A 19,114-nucleotide genomic window follows, 5' to 3' on the forward strand; every position below is an offset into this window, starting at 1 on the left:
CCTTAAATGATTGAAGAGAGGATTGGGAAAATGCGTTTCAAGTGACCTGATGTCAAATGGTTAACTCACCTTGTGATAATGTTCCTTTCAGTTTGCCTCCATCTTTCAGGTCAAGGTTTTTATGAGGTGTAATGTGATTACAAAGGAATGACTAAACCTTCCGGTTCACTAAACCACCGTAAAAATGGAAGAAAGAAAAGAAAATTACACTCTTGTCCTGTTTTTCTACTCACTTGGATTTTAAGAAGTTGAATCGGGACAAGGTGGATGTTTGGTCATCCATCGGAAGACAATATCTGCCCTGCTGAACGGATGACAAATGTGTGAAGCAGAACAAATTTGAAAATAAAGATGACATAGAAGGTAATGTTCATGTCAGAACAAAGCAGGAAAGTTCATCTGTAAATGAACCAGGATCATCTGGTTCATTGATGGAAGAACACCATCTAGTGGTGAAAAGGAGAACTGCTACTTCAGTAACTATCACCAAGATGCAGTTGATTAAAAAAAACTCAACATCACCTCCATCTACACCTCTGATAAGAAGCGACAGATGCAAAACACTTCATGTAACAGCAGTTTTTATTGTTTTGTACCCATTCAGTCACTTTTTAAATTCATTGGACAAACTGTGAGATGCTTCACAAAGACTTGAAAGAACGCAAAAAATCATAGATATCAGCTACAAAATTTGGCTGTAATTAAAAAAAAAAAAAAAAAAAAAAGAAAAGGGGGGGGTACAGCATTGTAAAATTAAATTTGTACATGGTTTAAAAATTAGGTCAGACGTAGTGTTTTGAACATTGTTGTAAACAAACGGCAGAAGCCATGAGACAGCGGAGGTTGAACTGAGACTGAACACTGGTCGGCGTTAGGCGTACAGAAACCTAGGCTACAGCTCATAACGGCTCACATCGGCCCCGTAGAAAAAGGTTAAATAAATCGTACAATAACATGACATCTTTAAACAATAGCATTTCTGCTTCATACAAACCTTCACACCGTCATCCCTGGTTCACTGCGATATGAGGTATATGTGAGGCGTATTATTGTTGAATGTCTGAACTGGTTTTATTCTCCAGGTGACGGTTCGTCCGCCACATTTAATGATTGCTTATAACAGCAGGCTTTCAGGGCACGTCGGGGTTCAAATTCACTCATTCAGAGCAGCAGAGTCGGATCGTTTCCAGCACTCAAGGCCAAGTTGTTGCTTTGTAGACAACTTCTTGTTAAAAACAAAAAAACAGCAGTTTCTAAAAAGGGACACATACAGTAAGAAAGGTCTGCACGCATTTCCTCTCGCTCACCTTTGACTGCAAAAAGGAAACCTGATCATTTTGTCCTTAAAGTCTGTAAGAAAGCGAAGCCTGATCGGGTCAACTAAAACGTGGAGTGTGAATTACAATATCCTGATTAAATATCACTGTATTTTAAAACATCTCAAGCTAAACTCTCCCTAAACGCAAGGAGAAAGAGAAAACGTATAACATACCAGCCCCATCCCTCCTTCGTCCCGTATAAACCATGCTCCCCCAACTAAAGGCACTCCCACCCTAGACTGGCCAGCCACATCCATTCACTTCCACCGCTACAAAACCTACCAAACCAATCACAACGGGCTGGGGGAGGGCTTGATCACAGGAGCTTGTCTTTTGTTGATAGTTGTTTCTCTGGTTGGTTGCATGCCTAATCCAATGGCGTCCAGAGGAAGTTTCTTCCGTGTCCACTTTTACTTCCAGAAAGTCAAAGTTAAATCCAGAGGATCCGGAGTAATCCTTCGGATGGCTGGCCAGGCGATCCCCGCCCCACAATCAGACTCCATCAAAGTCAGTTCAGTCCTCGTGTTTGAGCTCGATCCCACAGAGTACATTACACGGAGTAAGTAAGAGGCTCAAAGTGCTGATCGGATTCTGTTCCATAAATAAGAGGAAGAAGAAACAGAAGTGAAACCTCTGTCGGCCAAAGAAATTCATGGACAACATTTTCCCCCTGAAACAGGTCTAATTCCTTCCTCAACCTCAACCGGCAGACCCCCCAGAACAATTAAAACTGTTATCTTACATTATATATTCTTATAAATATATATAGATATTCATATATATGGCCCTTAGTGAAGAAAGCATCCGTTTCACATTGACATGAAAGTACCGTAATCTCTATATAGCCTAGTAGAAAGTGTTTTCAGTGTTCAAGAGAGCTCGCAGCAGTCCGTTTATGTCACACTCACTTAACAAGAAAACATAAGAAAAAAAAACAACAAAACCCTCTTTGAAGTTGCAAACTTCGTTGCAATTCTTGGGAGGAATAAGAAAAAAAAAAAAAAAAAAAAAAAAAAAAAAAAGAGCGCTCACTGCCCCGTGTAAGCTCTTCCTTTCCCATATTTTCCTGAGTAATTCCTGTAACAGACCACTTTTTTTTGACATTTCAATTCTGGGCGATTCCCTGCCATCGTTGTATTTATCACTTTTTACACTTGTAAAGTTGGATTGCTCAAACAGCTCACTGGAAGAGAAATATGCCCCGCGCTAGTCTACACTCACTCACAAAGGTACGTTCATCTCATAATTCACGGCCAGACCTAACATGTCACTACTCAGACAAGAATTAAAAGTAAAATACACATTTAACTTAAAAATAACGAATACTATCAAAATATTGCATTTGCAGGGTGCCTCGCGGGCTTATTGCAGGGGGAGGAGTGGACATGAAGACAGAGAAACAGTTGAATTAAAATAGAGCTGTCACTTAAAAAAAAAAAAAAAGACTAAAATAAAATAAGAGAGCTAAAAAAATTAAAATAAGAACACAAACTTCACGACAGAGCATATTCTTCTCTCAGGTTCTCATCTGTAGCTTTGGCTTGTTGGTGTTGTAGAACCTGCACGTACTGGCTCACTGACATCAGATAACAAACTACTATACCCTGAGAATTCAGACACGGGCGTCCGTATCCGGTGATCCACCTCCCTGCCGGAGTCGCTGCTGTAAGACAAGCCGTGGCCGTCCGGCTTGAACTGGGAGCCGAACGCCTGGGCAAAGTTTTCAATGTGGTAGGAAGGCTTGGAGTCCAGAGAGGCCAGGTCCTGCGAGGAGACCAGAGGGTAGACCACGGCCGGGCCGCCCTTCCCGGCCGGCTGCTCCTTCTGGCCGCCCAGGTCGGACGGGCTCATCTGGTAGGTGGAGGGCGGGGTGGAGGCGTGCTGCTTCTCCATCTGCTCCGTGAGCTCCTGAGAAGGGGTGAGCTGCTGGTGTGACGAGGCCTCCAGGCTGCTCAGGTGGAAGCTGTGCTGAGATGAGGAGCCCGTCAGCATTGCAAAGTGAGACTTTGGCACAGAGGAGGGCAGCGAAGGCGAGGCCGCCGACTGGCCGAACCCACACTCCAGTGTGGACATGCTGTAGACGTTCTTGTCTGCGAGGTGGGAGCCGGCGAAGGCTCCTGAGGGAGAGGCCCCGGGGCCCAGAGGGAAGCTGCTGCTGTGGCTGGTGCGCTCCAAAGCCTGCAGCAGGAAGCGCGAGTACTCCTGCATCATGAAAGTCTTGTCTCCCGCTGCCCCGGAGCCGTCTGTGCTGCTGCCGATGTCGGGGCCGTCGGCGGACGCGGAGCTCAGCTCCACGGGCTGGTCGTGCAGGTCGAAGTGAACGTCGTGGTGCGAGCCGTCGGCTTTCTGGGCGTAGTGGTCGAGGAGGCTCTGCAGCACCTCGTCGGGGATACCCGACTTGTCGAGGCTCAGAGGAACGTCGCTGTCCATCACGCTGGAGAGTCCACCCTGGAGGACAGCCGGCTGGGAGGACAGGTGGACGCTGACGTCGAACTCGGTGCTGGCTCCTGCGGGCCCCGCAGCGCTCGTACCGTTCACTGACTGGAGGTAGCGCCTCTTCTTCAGGAACTGCATGGCGTCGTCGTAGTTGCTGCTGGTGGCTGCCGCCTTGGCCTCGCTACCCTGCATGAGGCCGTGCTCGTCCAGGCCCCCGGCCGGCCCCAGGGACTTGGCCGGCCCCGGGCCGCCTTTATCCAGGCTCCTGCGATTGGCCTTCTTGAAGGCCATCTTTGGAGCTTGGCCCTGGTGGCCCGGCTGCATGCTGGGGCCCGGATCCGTGGAGGAAGACACCGTCTGGTTGTCCAGAGAGTACTCATGGATGCTGTAGCCTCCAGACACGGCTCCATGCATGTGCAGCTCCCGCGCCCCTCCTCCATCTCCCTTCTTCTTTTTGCGCTCGCCTGCCTCTCCAGAGTTTTTGGACCTTCCCTTCTTCCGACCAGAGCTCCCAGCGTTTCCCTGAGTGCCTCCATAGCTGCCTTGTCCCATGTCCACGGAGCCCAGGTCCATCATCCCCGGATCCAGACCCTTCTTTATGGCTTCTCCACAGGTTCGCTTGTGCTTAAGAAGTCGATCTGTCCTCGAAAAATACTGAAACAGAAAAAGAAAAAAAACACCAAATGTTACCTTATAAGTCATTTTGATTAATAACTTTAAATTAAGGCTGGGACTTTAGCGCGTTCATTTCGATTAATTAATTACAGAAAAAAATAGCACGCTAGAAAAAATAGCACATTTTAATCGCATTATTTTTTTCCCCTCGGAACGTTTCTCACAGAACGACTTTCACACGGACGGCGCACCAACCAACCAGACCCGAGAGAGAGGCTGCGTCCGAAATCACATACTTCCACCCTAATGATATTTACTGATATTTACGCAAAAGTGTGCCGAACTTAAGTAAACTTTTTAGTATGGCATCCCATTGTAAGCTCCGCGGCGAGATCAAAGTGTTTCACAACTCTCTCTCTCAAGGGTTCTGCAACCAACGTGCATTAGTGTTACAGCGAAGTGCGGCCGTCATCATAACACAAGCTAAATTGTTACCACACACGTTAAACATGAATGAAGTCGCAGACGAAAAGGATCTCGTTGGTCCCGTGGATGGGAAATTTTGTTTTAAAAAACGGATGGATGGAAGCGTGCTCCGTTTTCTAATGTGTTTCCATGTTCTGGAATGTACTTGAAACAGTTGAAAGTATTTTGTTATTTTGCTGTCTGTGTAACAAATAAATCAGTTCCCGGATATAGACAACAGGTCCTGGAAGCAGATCTAGTGATTCATAAAATAAATGAACGAGTTTCGCGGCAATCATGTGTTATTTAGACGCTGCATCGTCTGTGTCCCGCTGTGCCCCGTTCACTACCGTTATATGGAGAAGCGGCTCGCAAAAAACCCCCTAATATCTTCCGAAGGACTCCAAATGACACCAAACTTGCCTGGGTGAGTATACGACCATAAAAAATGCCAGAAATAAGGTCCAGGTTGTAAAAAAACGAACTTTCCCTTTAAGTGTTGTTTACAGAAGGTCCTTGACTATAGGCTACCTGTCTCATTCAATGTGCATACTGCATATATTTAATTTACTGCACTTTATAGCAAATTGCACTGATTTGTTCTTGGTGAAGCACCACCTTGATAAAAATAAACTGTTTCATAAATTGAACATATGTTTTCACTAGTCAATCATTCACTCGTATACAAAAATCCATTTATTATATAATATAACATAATTACAAAGCCTGTAATTAATTCGATTAACTTTTTTTAATCGAGTCCCAGCCCTACTTTAAATATTTGGTAAAGATACGGGTTTAAAGGGTTGACGAACCTGTTGGCAGGTCTCACATCTGTACGGCTTCTCTCCGCTGTGCGTCCTCTTGTGCCTCTCCATGTGGTACTTCTGAATGAACCGCATGTTGCACTGATCACAGCTGAATGGCTTCTCTCCTGTAAACAAGACAAACACGACTCCATGTTAATCATCGCATACTTCCCCCCAAACCAACTCTCAGCGACTCACGCTCTGCGTCAGGATCATATAAACAGTTGCTAATTACTCACCACTGTGGATTTTCTCGTGTCGCTGAAGAAGGTATTTCTGAATGAAACTCATGTTGCACTGACTGCATCTGAAGGGTCTTTCACCTGAAATAAAAACCAGCAGCGCTCAATATGTACAAATACTATTAAAAAAAAGTTTTTCTTCCAGCTAAAATTAGTCTAGAAGTCAGAAGAGAATACAACCAAACAAACATATATAACCACACCAGACTCGAGAACAGCTTAATCCACATTCTTAATGAACTAGTGAACAAACACAAACCATAAGGTTTATTTTACACAATTTCTGTACAATAACTGTCCACCAACAGGCTTTCCCCAGTACCCTTTATTTCTATACACATTTTATTTATTCAATCTAGGTCGGACTAATGAATTGACTAATTCAGTGTCTCCCAACCTGGGGTCCGGGCCCCCCCCGGGGGGGCGCAAAACTTTGTCTGCTTTGAGGATATGCAGTTGTAAAAATTATATTTGCGCATGTTAAATAAAAGATAACACACCTAATGGAATACGGTAATCCAAGTCTGTATAAACCCACATAGTATTTTAAAATGACCAAAATATATTTTTAAGTTATTTAGCAGGATAAAAACTTAACTTATTATTATATCATTATTCAACATTTAATCATACTACTATTCCGACAGGTTATTAAAGGAAAAATGTTAAAAATGTTTGCGCTCATATTAAGAGACATTTTTCAGAAATTATTTTATGTCCTTGCAATTATTTTCTGTGCGTATTTTATACATTGGTGACACAAAATGAAGGTGAGAAAGACAGTCATATGTATACAGGGTAAACAAAAGAGAAATGTATCACAAAAACATAATTAATGTTCATTTTTTCAATTAAAGATTTGTAACGAATCACTTTACTCTTTTGGTGCTAGTATGTACGGGTCGGGGGGCCTGGCTGGTCTTAGACACAAGTAGGGGGGGCTCCAAGGAAAAAAGGTTGGGAACCACTGGACTAATTAAACTCTGGCTCTAATGAGTTACTTAAAAAGGCATTACGTCACGTACCAGCTTTATTTATAAAGTACTTGAAACATGAAACAGATAAAAACAGTGAATATATATATATATATATATATATATATATATATATAAATAAATAAAAAGACAAAAATAATCAAATTTTCAACAAAATGAGACTGATTTAAACATCTAGGATTAAATAAACTAAGTCTCGCTGAGGCTGAAAACCAAAGGATAAATGGGTTTAGAGAGTGGACGGTGAGGGGGCTTCTCTAATACGTCATGTAGGTAATTCCACCATTGGGAAGCAGCAATAGAGACGACTCTGTCCCCTCTGAGTTTCCTCCTAGACCTCGGTACCTGCAGGAGCAGCAGGTCAGCCGATCTGAGGGACCAGGGAGGTGAGTAGGAGTGATGAAGCTCAGAGAGGTGAGCCGGGCCAAAATCATTAAGATTTTCTTTTTTAAACCCATAAAAATGTTAAAATGAAGTCCATAACAAACAGGGATTGAAGCCAGGACGGGGGCGTGTGCTCCCTTTTATGACTACCAGTCAAAAGCCGCGCAGCGGCGTTCTGACCCGGCTGCAGGCGCGAGAACACGGACTGACAGACTCCAACAACAAGTCAGATACAGTAATCCACTTTAGTATGATCTTGTTTTGAAAGTTAAACCTTTGTTCCCGTTATACCTGGCATTCATATTACACATGACTGAAACGGGGTCTGCAGCCCCAGTTTCACTTTCTGAAAGCAACCGTTGCAGTCTGATGTGGACGAACAAACCACAGGGAATTTGGAAACAGTGATGCGACTGCAGCAGTTTGCTTCATGATTGGCTGTTTTGAGTCACTGCATATCTATCCCTGATTCACCGAGCCTCTATCAGACGGGTGTCGGACTCCGGCCCTCGAGGGCCACTGTCCTGCATGTTCTAGACGCGTCCTTGCAGCAACACACCTGATTCAAATTAATGAGCATTTCCAGTGTGCTGAGGCAGGGAAACATCTAAAACATGCAGGACCGTGGCCCTCGAGGGCCCCTGCGCTATCACATGACCATTAGTGGGAGATAACACATAGACGTGCCTCAACATGTACATGTGTGAGTTTTAATGTGGCGACGGAACAGCAAGCGCTGCTAGCTTTGTAGGTAGAGGTATCAGTGGTTCTGCACATTTTAAATGACTGCATGTGGCTGCATGTGCAAAGCTTTGATCAGAGTGAAGTGTAACAAAGCTTATTTCCTGGGAGTTTCCACCTGTTTTCAACCATTGGTGCAAACCTTTTTAAGCACCAATGGCTGCTATATACACAGCGGGGAAAATAAGTATTGAACACGTCAACATTTCTCTCAAAAAACATATTTCTAATCGAGCTATTGACATGACATTTTCACCAGATGTCGGCATCAACCCAAGTAATGCACACATTCAAAGAAATGTGTAATAAAGTGAAATGGCACGGGGAATAAGTATTGAACACATGAAGAAAAGGAGGGGGTTATTACACATAACTTAATTTAAGGACATAAATGTTTGGATTTCTTTGTATGTGTGTATTACTTGGGTTGATGCTGACATCTGGTGAAAATTTCATGTCAATAGCTCGATTAGAAATATGTTTTTTGAGAGAAATGTTGACGTGTTCAATACTTATTTTCCCCGCTGTAAGACCAATGTGGATATTGTCCTGTTTTGTTTTAAAACAAAAAGGGAACCGGGAGGTTTTCAGGCATTCAGGTGCCTGTAATCTGCAACTGTGCCACTGGATGTCACTACATCCAGCATACTGCTTCTTTAAAACGTACAATAAATGAAAGTATCTTCTGCAAATGTCCATAAAGTTGAATAATCAGCATTTAACAAGAAATGCATGTAAATCGCTGACTCTTAAAATGTAATACTCCTGATCCTTTCACCACCTGCCGCTGGTCAAAATAACGGTCAAAACCTGCCGAGAGCAGACTGGAGCATACCTGTGTGTATGAGGACATGTCTGCGCAGGTGATAGGAACTTCTGAAGGATGCAGCGCAGTGTTCACAGATGTGAGGCTTGTTTCCAGGAGACAGACCTCCACCATCTGGATCCAGCATCAACGACTGCTGCAGAACCACACACAACAAGTGCTTTTGTAGTTTTGAATGTCAGTCGGGTTTATTTTACAACATTTTGTTTCCCATAATATGGCTCCTTTTTCGTTTCAGCACAAACTAAAAGTCTGACATGTATTTCTATGTGGAAAATATAAAAGCTCTCACTAAGGAGGAGGAAACAAAATGGCATAACATTTTCAGTATTTAAGATTTAAAATTGATTAAATGTCACTTGAAATTTAAGTGACTATAGTTGGCACAAAACTTACAAGCATAAGAAATATACAAAAGGGGACCAATACCTTCAATTTGATTGAGGAAAAAACTGAATGTCATGTATCTTACTTTGGAGCTTTACAACACATATTAACACAAATGTATTCATTTGCTCAAGTATTTGTGTGGTGTTGAGGACTAAATAAAAACAGGACTACATGGTCAAACAGAAAAATGAAAAACAAACCTTTGCCTCACTTCTCTTCTTTCTTGGCTTTCCCTCCTGTCCATCACCGTTTGACCTGCGACCTTTCCTCCCCGTGGCCTCCTTTTCTATCTGACTCGGCAGCTGCGAGGATCACAAAGGGACGGGGAGACGGGCCGTGAGAGTGAGCCGTGACAAGGAAATCACTTGATTGAAGGTTAAAGCTTTGCAGTCTTAAACGATCAGGAAAATAAGTCCATGTTTGTTGCTCAAACAAAACAAAACACTGAGACAATGTGCACGGATGAAGGCTCACCGTGAAAGATCTCCTCCTAGGCGGTGGCGTAACAAAGCACAACGTGTACGGCCCTTTGTGTAAAGTGTGTTTCACCGACTACTGTGACCAAACAATTTTACAATCTGATCACACATGAAAAAGGTTTCCACATCTGCAAACTTCTGCTTGGATAAGAGGATTAATCCAGCGCAGAAGAACTGGTTCCTGGTCCCCTCTTCCTTCCAGCCGTTTCCGTGGCACCCGGCTGTGCAGCCGGTCCCTCGCTGCCATATGGGAGCACAAATGTGGGTGCACCTGCTCCTCTTAAAATCTGACCAATGCTTTCAGTTCAAACAGAGAAGAGCCCACCCGAAATAGAAACAGTCCAATTTTGATTTGCACTATTTAACTTGATGGGTTTAAAAAAAACAAAAAACAAAAAAACTGCAACTTGGTCAAGAATTCAGTTAGAAAAGGGCTGCAGGACTTGTTTTATTGACTCTGGCTCTAATGCACATCTCTTGAGTACAGAATAAATCAATTACCAGGAAATGAATAAGCAACTACTATATATTGATCAAGTGTTTTTTTTTTTAACCAAAAGGTCGAATGAAGATGACAATTTGAAATTTTATCCTTAGAGCATCCCAGAGTAATTAATAACAAACCTATTGAAGAAACGTAACATATATTTAAAAATGTGTATAAAAAAAAAAAAAAAAAAATAAAAAAAAATAAATAAATAAAAAAAACAGGCCAGTCTGTGTTTAAACCCATTTTTTGATTTTTCTAAAAAAAAATATATATATATATATATATATATATACACATTTTTTTTTAAATCTAAATGAAGACGATTGAATCTGTTCAATATTCAGCCCTTCTGACCTCTGATGGCTTGCCATTGTTAGGAGGGTGTGGATGTGTATATTTCTACTTGAATGAGCACAAAAGCCGTCTGAAATTAAGTGCAAGCTCAAACAAGACAGCTGCGTCTTTGCCAGGACGTTGTCATTCATGCTGACGCTAGATGACATCACCCGCCTGCCCAGAAAGAGAAAACTACTTTGCATCTCAAGCCGTCGGGAGATTTAAGACTCAAAAACTAGTTCACACGGGTTTCACCATCAGTCTTCTCTCTCACAAGATTTAAAATGAAAATACAGTAAAAAAAAAAAAATGTATAAAACACACACAGATTTAACAATATAAACCTACTCAGACAATTATGGAGTTAAAGGAAAAGCTCAAATGGACTAAAGAGAAAAAACAACTGATTCTGTTTGCATCAAGAGCTTGAAAGTGCGACTGCTCAAAGGCGAATTTTGCACATTTTGCAAATTTTGAGTTTTACTTTCAGAGGTTTCCGTAATTAAACCAATGTCTCCTTCGATTAGTAAAAAAAAAAAAAAAGAGAGAGAGAGAGAGAAAGCCTTTAAATGGGCCAGTCAGTTCTTGAATTCAAATGTAGAACACTCTCCCTTTTTCACATCATTACATCATTATCAACTTCTCCAGTTATTCATTTGATCCCTCCCTCTAGTCTTGTCTGATCATCAGACACTTTATCTTCAGTGTTCACCTAATTTTCTCTGCAAACCTGCTGTCTTAACATCACAAGTCTGCGTTTTAAAAGCTGCTGCAGAATGCAGTTGTGTTTGTGAACTTAGTCTGCTACAACAGTGTTTCTTAATGCCGACTGGTTTTTATAAAAGCTAGTGCAAACAGGATTTATAAACACAGTTTTGAGCACAAAAAAAAAAAAAAAAACAGTTGGAGACATTAAAATATTAAACAGGAGGGAAAAAACAGCTGCTCCGACCTCACGTCTGTTTATGAACTCAAGGTTTTTATTGTGCTCTTGGACGGAGCATTTTAGACTAAAAAAAGTCAAAGATCTGGCGCTGCTGCTGCCGCTCTGATGGTTAAAACAGAAAGAACTGGTTCGCAGTCAGTTACTGGCTGTAGATGTAACTGCTCTTTAATAATAAAAGCCATAACCATAAAATAAGGTTCAGCTGCGTGGTGGTTGGTACTTACGTTGCCCATGTTCAGGTCGTGCAGCAGCAGGTTCTGGTTGTTGCTGACAGACACCTCCAGCAGCTCCGTGTTCTTCCCCAGACCTCCAGGGTAGAGCGGTAGGCGATAATCGTGCTCCGACTGCTTCTCCTGCTTGATGCCCATGGTGTAAATGTAGTCTCCCATCCCAGCACCTCCCAGGCCGCCGCCTCCCAGGCCGCCCATGCTGCAGTCGGGAGAGTCGCGCTCCTTTTTCAGAATCATTTCTTGCGGTGGAAGGTCCTGCATGACCGTGTGAGCTGCCAGCCGGGTGAAGCTGGTCACCGGAGGCAGATGGCTGAACATGATCATGCCGCCTCCAAAACTGCTATCCATGCCCCCGTTGGGGCGCAGGAATTCATTCCCCATCTTGTCTTGAATTATGCTCATGGTGACGGCTGGTGGGCAGCAAAACTACGTGGTGGAAGTCAGTCTTATCCTGAGAGGAAAATCAGAGCAACAGTGAATGTTTATTACACACATAAAACCCAATCATAATACATTTCAAAGCATCGTAACTCAAATAATTCTAAGGGGACACAAATAACAGTGCTGTCATGAGCCAGTTAAGCTTCATCTTCAGGAATCGGTGTCACGGCCTCTGATCTCACAACTGGGCGCTTAGTCGGATTAAGCTGACGGTTTGTGGGTCAACAAAGGGCTACAGTCTGAAACACTCGGAAATAAAGTGGAAATACAGCGCCCAAGTCTCACTGGTTCATTAGCTCGTTACAGTGTGGATGTTCGGTATTTTGGGGCCGTAAAAGGTCACAGTGACTGTAGTTCTAGACACAACACGGGATGAGGAACCACAGGGTCAATGTTGTGTGTTAATCTTTTTGATGGGTCTGTCTGACCCGTCATCCTATTTGCATGAGCTTATCTGCCAATGAGAGTGCACACAGACTGTATTAGAAAGACTGTTTGTGCACTGCCGCGTAAACAAATCAAGTGCTGCTCCTGGAAAAGCCCTTAACTCAGTTTTATTATCCGTTTTGATTGTATTCAGGTTTGCGGCGAGAGCTAATACAAATCATGACACCTAATCTGACTGTTGCGACAATTAACAGTTGTCAGCAAGATAGTAAAGGCATAGATTACATTCAACTAAAACAAAAAAAACCTACATTTAACTGGATCGAAGGGCGGCTGCTTGAATTTGTGATTAAGTTCACAGCATAAATGTCAACAGACGCTCACTTTAACATAACCAGTCATTTCTAAAAGTTAGATGCCTAGAAACAAGTAACTAGTGGCGCTCGTTCTCTAAAGCAGATGTAAAGTATGCAATAAGATGATTTGATTTAAAGATCACTGGTCAACCAATTAAAAACGGTGGCAGGCAGCAGAAATAATGATTTAAATCAATCAGATCTTGCTGTTCTCGTAGCGGTGCAGGGAAATGCAAAATGTCTGCAGTTATTACTAAATGACTGGCTTTTGGGTTTTTAAGTTTTCCTACTGGACTGCCCCAAAGTATGTGAAGCATACAAAAATCTGTTCAAAGGCATAAAAAAGGTCACAAAATGAGGCTGATTTCCAAATCAACCATCTGAGGACCCACAGACTGCAGAGGCTTTTAAACGTGACCTGGAAACTCTCCTTTTTAAGAAACCTTATAGCTAAATAGCTTTTATATGCTCTGTTTTTAAATATATTTTAAAAAAAATGTTCATGTTTTATTTTTCTGCTCTGTAGCACTTTGAGATTACTAAATATAAAGCGCGTTATAAATAGAATGTATTATGATTATAAATCCAGGATGTTCATAGTCTTTTTGTGATGTTTGAAGGGTTAAAGGCTTAGCAGAAAATTACTGAATCATGTAGCACGAATGCAACTATGTGAAAAAATAAAGAAGATATAGTTTACTCTTAACTTCAGCTTCTCTGAGTGTATTTCAGCAGCCATCTGAAATTAAGTGCAATTAAGTGACCCGTCATCCTATTTGCACTAGCTTATCATCCAATGAGAGTGCACCCAGACTGCATTAGAAAGACTGTTTGCGCACGAATGCAACTATGTGAAATAATAAAAAAGATATAGTTTACTCTTAACTTCAGCTACTCTGAGTGTATTTCAGCCGTAAACCGTGTTGTGCTTTAATGGAAACATCCAGGCCCATTTCTGCTCATTCATCAGTCATTAATCTGGTTAAAAACATCTGGCTGAAATGAAAGGAAAGGTGAACAAAAACTGTGGTGAGACCAGCGATGTTGTTTGGTCTAGAGACAGTGTCACTGAGGAAAAGACAGGAGGCAGAGCTGGAGGGAGCAGAGATGAAGATGCTGAGGTTCTTTATGGGAGTGAGCAGACTGGATAGGATCAGGAATGAATGAGGACATCAGAGGGACAGCACATGTTAGAGGCTTTGGAGATAAAGTCAGGGAGGCCAGACTGAGAGGGTTCGGACACGTCCAGAGGAGAGATAGTGAATATATTGGTAGAAGTAGGATGAGTCCCAGAGGAAGACCAAAGAGGAGGTTTGTAGATGCAGTGAAAGAGGACATGAAGGTAGTTGGGGTAAGAGAAGAGGATGCAGAAGACGGGCTCGGATGGAGGCAACTGATTTGCTGTGGCGACCCCTGAAGGGAAAAGCCGAAAGGAGAAGAATCTGGTTAAAAACAGCCGCAGGTCTGCACTGTCTACATCTGTTTATATAGTCATCCCAGTATTGTTAGTCATTGTGTCTGTGTCTCTCCTTTCTCTGTTCTTCATTCTCTCTGTCTGTTTTCTCTTTTCCTGCTCTGCCCAGCTGGCCTTCAGCAGGAGGATCCCCCTTATGATCCAGCTCCGGGTCCAGGTTTCTTTCCTCCTAAAGGTGAGTTTTTTCCTTGCCAGTTTGGCTTAAGGTTTTTCTCCCACTAGGGGAGTTTTTACCTGCCATTGTTTATGTTATGTTTATGTAATAATTGCTCGGGGTTCATGTTCTGGGACTCTGGAAAGATCCTAGAGACAAATTCTGTTGTAATAGACGCTATATAACTAAAATTGAAACGAATTGAAAAAAAAAAGTGGAAATAAAAATAAAACATAAAAACCCTCTGCTTCTTCTGAGACGAAAAGCCGTTATTTTCCACTAATTTGAGGTGAAATTAAACATCATAAACTTCAAAAGGGAAACAAACTGGAGTCAAAAGATCAAGGCCGACCCAGTTTGGAAGAAATGACTGTATTTATGTTTTGTTTTTTTCCCCACACAGGTTTTTGGTTTGGTCTCCTTGGCTGTAGGTAGGGTTTCCAACCGTCCCTTGAAAAACGGAATCGTCCAGTATTTATAAGTACGTGTCCCGTATTGAGCTGAAAAGGGACGCACTTTGTCCCGTATTACTGTGAGAGTCAAAAAATAGTCACAAGATGCCAATGGAAAATGGCATTGAGCTGTTGAGTTCATAAGTTATTATTTTCTGTTTTACTACAACTGTAGCCTACAGTCTGTTATTAAGCCTTTACTATCTTGCTACAGTTTTCTACAGACTTTCTGTTTGCACTTTTGTTATTGCACTACTACAGAATGGATGTTCTGCTTTCTTTCTATTGTTTTATATTAATTTATGGAATTTTAAGTTAAGGACAGGTTTCTGTTAAATAAAGATACTTATTCTATTCAGTTCATTTTGTTATTTTGTATAAAAGTGAATTTCTGGATAATAATTTGTTTTCCATGCGTTCATGCCATTCAAAAATATGAATCTGAAGGCTGATTTATGGTTCTGCGTTAAATCGACGGAGAACCTACGCGACCCTACGTGCGCGTTGCCGCGTAGCCTACGGCGTAGCCTCTACGTCGATTTAACGCGGAACCATAATTCAGGCTTAATTCAATTCAGGTTCCAGTCAAATAGTTAAAAAAATCATTTCACTCACAAAAAAAGGGGTAAAAAAAATTCACCACGCCGGGAAGGGTGAATGCGATCGGGTGTGCCGGGGCTCGGTGGGTGATGGAGCCGCCACGCAGAGCGGATCCCCGCAGAAACACGCAACTCCGCGAACAATGATGCTCGTCCCGACTAGCCGCGGCGGCTAACCCCGCAGCTAACCCGCCGCTCCGCGCCGCTGCAGGGGCTTCCCCCGCCGCAGCGGCCGCTTTCATGAATAAGATCAGCTGCACTTACCGCTGCGGGACCATGACCCGCGGTGGCGGCTCGCCTGCTTCAGCCTCGGCGCGTAGTTTTGGATGTTTAGAGCCAAAACATTGTTCTCCCGCAGCAGCTGGGTCCTTCCATCTTGCCTGGCGCGGAGCATTGTGGGTCCTGCAGGCGGACGCGTCCTGCTCGGAGCCGATAACCCATAACCCCCCCTCTCCCCAATAAACGCTCTCTTCTCATCAAGCTGCCCTGCTGGGAGTAGGCTTGAATTAATACTTTACTACAGACTCAAAAGGTTACATATAAAATACATTACATCAACATTACAGGTCACAAATTCAAATCCATGCAAACATCTGTTCCAATGTTTCCATAGTCCAGATGTGTGCAGAGGTGTCAAAAGTATTCACATTCATTACTCAGGTAGAAGTAAAGCTACTAGAGTTTAAAAATACTCCTGTAGAAGTTGAAGTATCAACTCAAGTTTTTTACTCAAGTATAAAAGTATAAAAGTACTGGTTACAAAACTGCTTAAAGTATAAAAGTAAAAGTAATGTAAGGGGGGAAAAAGCCATTAAAGGGAAAGTTCGGTTTTTTACAACCTGGACCTTATTTCTGGCATTTTTTATGGTTGTATACTCACCCAGGCAAGTTTGGTGTCATTTGGAGTCCTTCGGAAGATATTAGGGGGTTTTGTGAGAGCCGCTTCTCCATATAATGGTAGCGCATGGGGGCACAGCGGGACACAGACGATGCAGCGTCTAAATAACACATGATTGCCGCGAAACTCGTCATTTCTTTTATGAATCACTAGATCTGCTTCCAGGACCTGTTGTCTACATCCGGGGCTGTGTGTGTAACAAATAAATCAGTTTGTAAACAAGACCTCTGAACTCATGACGTCATCTCTGTGCGCGCATCCCAGACACAGCTCTGTGTACAGCTGGAGTTCGCTACTGTTAGTTTACTGTTAGTTATTTGAAACATGTCTGAATATTTGTCAAATTCTGAGGTTGTGGACGACGACTTTGAATATGATGGACGTCCTTACCGTTTTGAGCCAGAGTATACGGCTGAAGAGCTCACTGAACGGAGGACAGAGTGCGCGCACAGAGATGACGTCATGAGTTCAGAAGTCTTGTTTACAAACTGATTTATTTGTTACACACAGCCCCGGATGTAGACAACAGGTCCTGGAAGCAGATCTAGTGATTCATAAAAGAAATGAAGAGTTTCGCGGCAATCATGTGTTATTTAGACGCTGCATCGTCTGTGTCCCGCTGTGCCCCGTTCACTACCGTTATATGGAGAAGCAGCTCGCAAAAAACCCCCTAATATCTTCCGAAGGACTCCAAATGACACCAAACTTTCCTGGGTGAGTATACGACCATAAAAAATGCCAGAAATAAGGTCCAGGTTGTAAAAAAACGAACTTTCCCTTTAAGGACAAAGGCCATTGAAAATGAATGCATCTTATTATAATGCAAACATATTAAAGAACCATATATGTGTACTATTGAGCATTAACATGTGTTTCAGAGAGCAGAAGATATGATGACTAGTCGCCTATAAGTATTGTAATGGTGCAAAAAGTCAAACTTCAGAGGCGTGTTATCATTTATCCTAACCTTTATTGGAATGTACATCCAAGTTTAGTTGCAGGAATCTGAGGGAACGGATGTAAGAACAAAACTGGACAAGAACATCTGAAACAACCACAACCAAATTCACTCTATCCGGATGGAGCAATTTAACTGTTAGTTTTTTTTTAAAGGCCGAAATGAAATAGAGTAACGAGGCTGTTTTTAAAATGTAAGGAGTAAAAAGTACAGATAATTGCGTGAAAATGTAAGGAGTAAAAGTAAAAAGTCGTCTGAAAAATAATTACTCCAGTGAAGTATAGATAACCAAAATTTCTACTTAAGTAAGGTAAAAAAAGTATTTGTACTTCGTTACTTGATACCTCTGCTTGTATCACTCCTTTTGATGTCATTGAGTGCAGTTATTAGACAATTTTATGACTCATGGAGTCGACACATAAATTTAAACATACACTTCCTCACCGTTTTTATTTCAGGGGGGATGCCATCTCCCCTCATCCCCCCTCAACTCGAGTACTGGTTGTATCATTCCATTTGATGTTAGTGAATGCAGTTATTAGACAATTTTCTGACTCATGGAGTCGACACTTAAATTTAAACATAAAATTCCTCAGCAGAGCATGGAAGGTGGGGACACACTGCAAAAACTCAAAATCTTAACAAGAATATTTTTCTTTTTTCTAGTTAAAATGTCTCATTTGAGTAAAAAAAATCTTATTACACTTAAAACAAGACTCATCACTGGAAAAAACAACCATTTTCACCTGTTTGAAGTAGATTTTCACTTAAAATAAGTAGAAAAATCTGCCAGTGGGACAAGATTTTTTTGCTTGTAATGAGAAGATAAATCTTGTCCCACTGGCAGATTTTCCTACTTATTTCAAGTGAAAATTTACTTGAAACAGGTGAAAATTGTCAAATAAGTTATTTTGCTGGTGATTACTCTAAATGTTGAAATAGCAGTAATACCACATTCATTGATGAAATGGCATAAGGGATGGAAAGGCAGGATGGCAGTTTTACAGGGGGGATGATTTTGACCGATTTTTCTACTTATTTCAAGTGAAAATTTACTTGAAACAGGTGAAAATTGTCAAATAACAAAGTTATTTTTCTGGTGGTGACTCTTGTTTTAAGTGTAATGAGATTTTTTTTGACAAAAAAATCAGACATTTTCACTAGAAATAAGACAAATATTCCTGGTAAGATTCTGAGTTTTTGCAGTGCATAACAATTAACAAATAAAGTGCTTGCACTTGTCCATCTTGGAAGCTTAAGGAGGATCCTGAACGCATCATTACATGCTACTTGCAACTTCTTTAGCTTGGCTTTGGTGGTATAATTACACCAAAGGTGAGCTGGGTAAAGAGGAGTACAATAGGCTCTGAATAGATTTACTTTAACATCAGCTGTGCACATATGGAATCTACGGGCAAGCATATTGGCCTGAGCATAGAGCTTACAGCACTGACGCTGGATGTCATCATCATCACAAAGATCCTCATTTATGATGTGACCCAAATACCGTACTCTCTTAACAACATCTAAGGGGCGGTCAGACACAGAAACTTTTGAAGCACTTCAGTTGAGCCTCCTGCTCCTGTTGGAGTCTGTCCTGTGGTCCACATTCAAAACTTTAAATCTCTGCCTGAACCAGAATTCACCTCACCATCAGCTTTTAATACATTTTTCTACCGTCATAATTGTGGC

The 19,114-nt window shown here is 42.0% G+C and overlaps 1 protein-coding gene across 2 annotated transcripts; it reads right to left on the reverse strand.

The window, feature by feature from the left end:
- Nucleotides 1-1,966: 1,966 nt before the first annotated feature.
- znf281a (zinc finger protein 281a) lies at nucleotides 1,967-15,952 on the reverse strand. Of its 2 annotated transcripts, none has more exons than XM_061712304.1 (7): nucleotides 15,831-15,952; nucleotides 11,698-12,154; nucleotides 9,423-9,524; nucleotides 8,842-8,965; nucleotides 5,884-5,967; nucleotides 5,651-5,769; nucleotides 1,967-4,409 (listed from the first exon to the last, which is right to left on the reverse strand). In XM_061712304.1, the coding sequence occupies exons 2-7, from the start codon at nucleotides 12,103-12,105 to the stop codon at nucleotides 2,844-2,846; spliced, it is 2,403 nt and encodes an 800-aa protein (XP_061568288.1). In that variant the 5' UTR covers nucleotides 12,106-12,154; nucleotides 15,831-15,952; the 3' UTR covers nucleotides 1,967-2,843. The 2 variants fall into 2 exon arrangements, with proteins under 2 accessions (XP_061568288.1, XP_061568287.1); XM_061712303.1 differs by having other exon boundaries at nucleotides 8,842-8,968.
- Between the last annotated feature and the right edge of the window lie 3,162 nt (nucleotides 15,953-19,114).

This window comes from Cololabis saira, chromosome 21 (genome assembly GCF_033807715.1).
Source record: "Cololabis saira isolate AMF1-May2022 chromosome 21, fColSai1.1, whole genome shotgun sequence".
Lineage (NCBI taxonomy): Eukaryota > Metazoa > Chordata > Actinopteri > Beloniformes > Belonidae > Cololabis > Cololabis saira.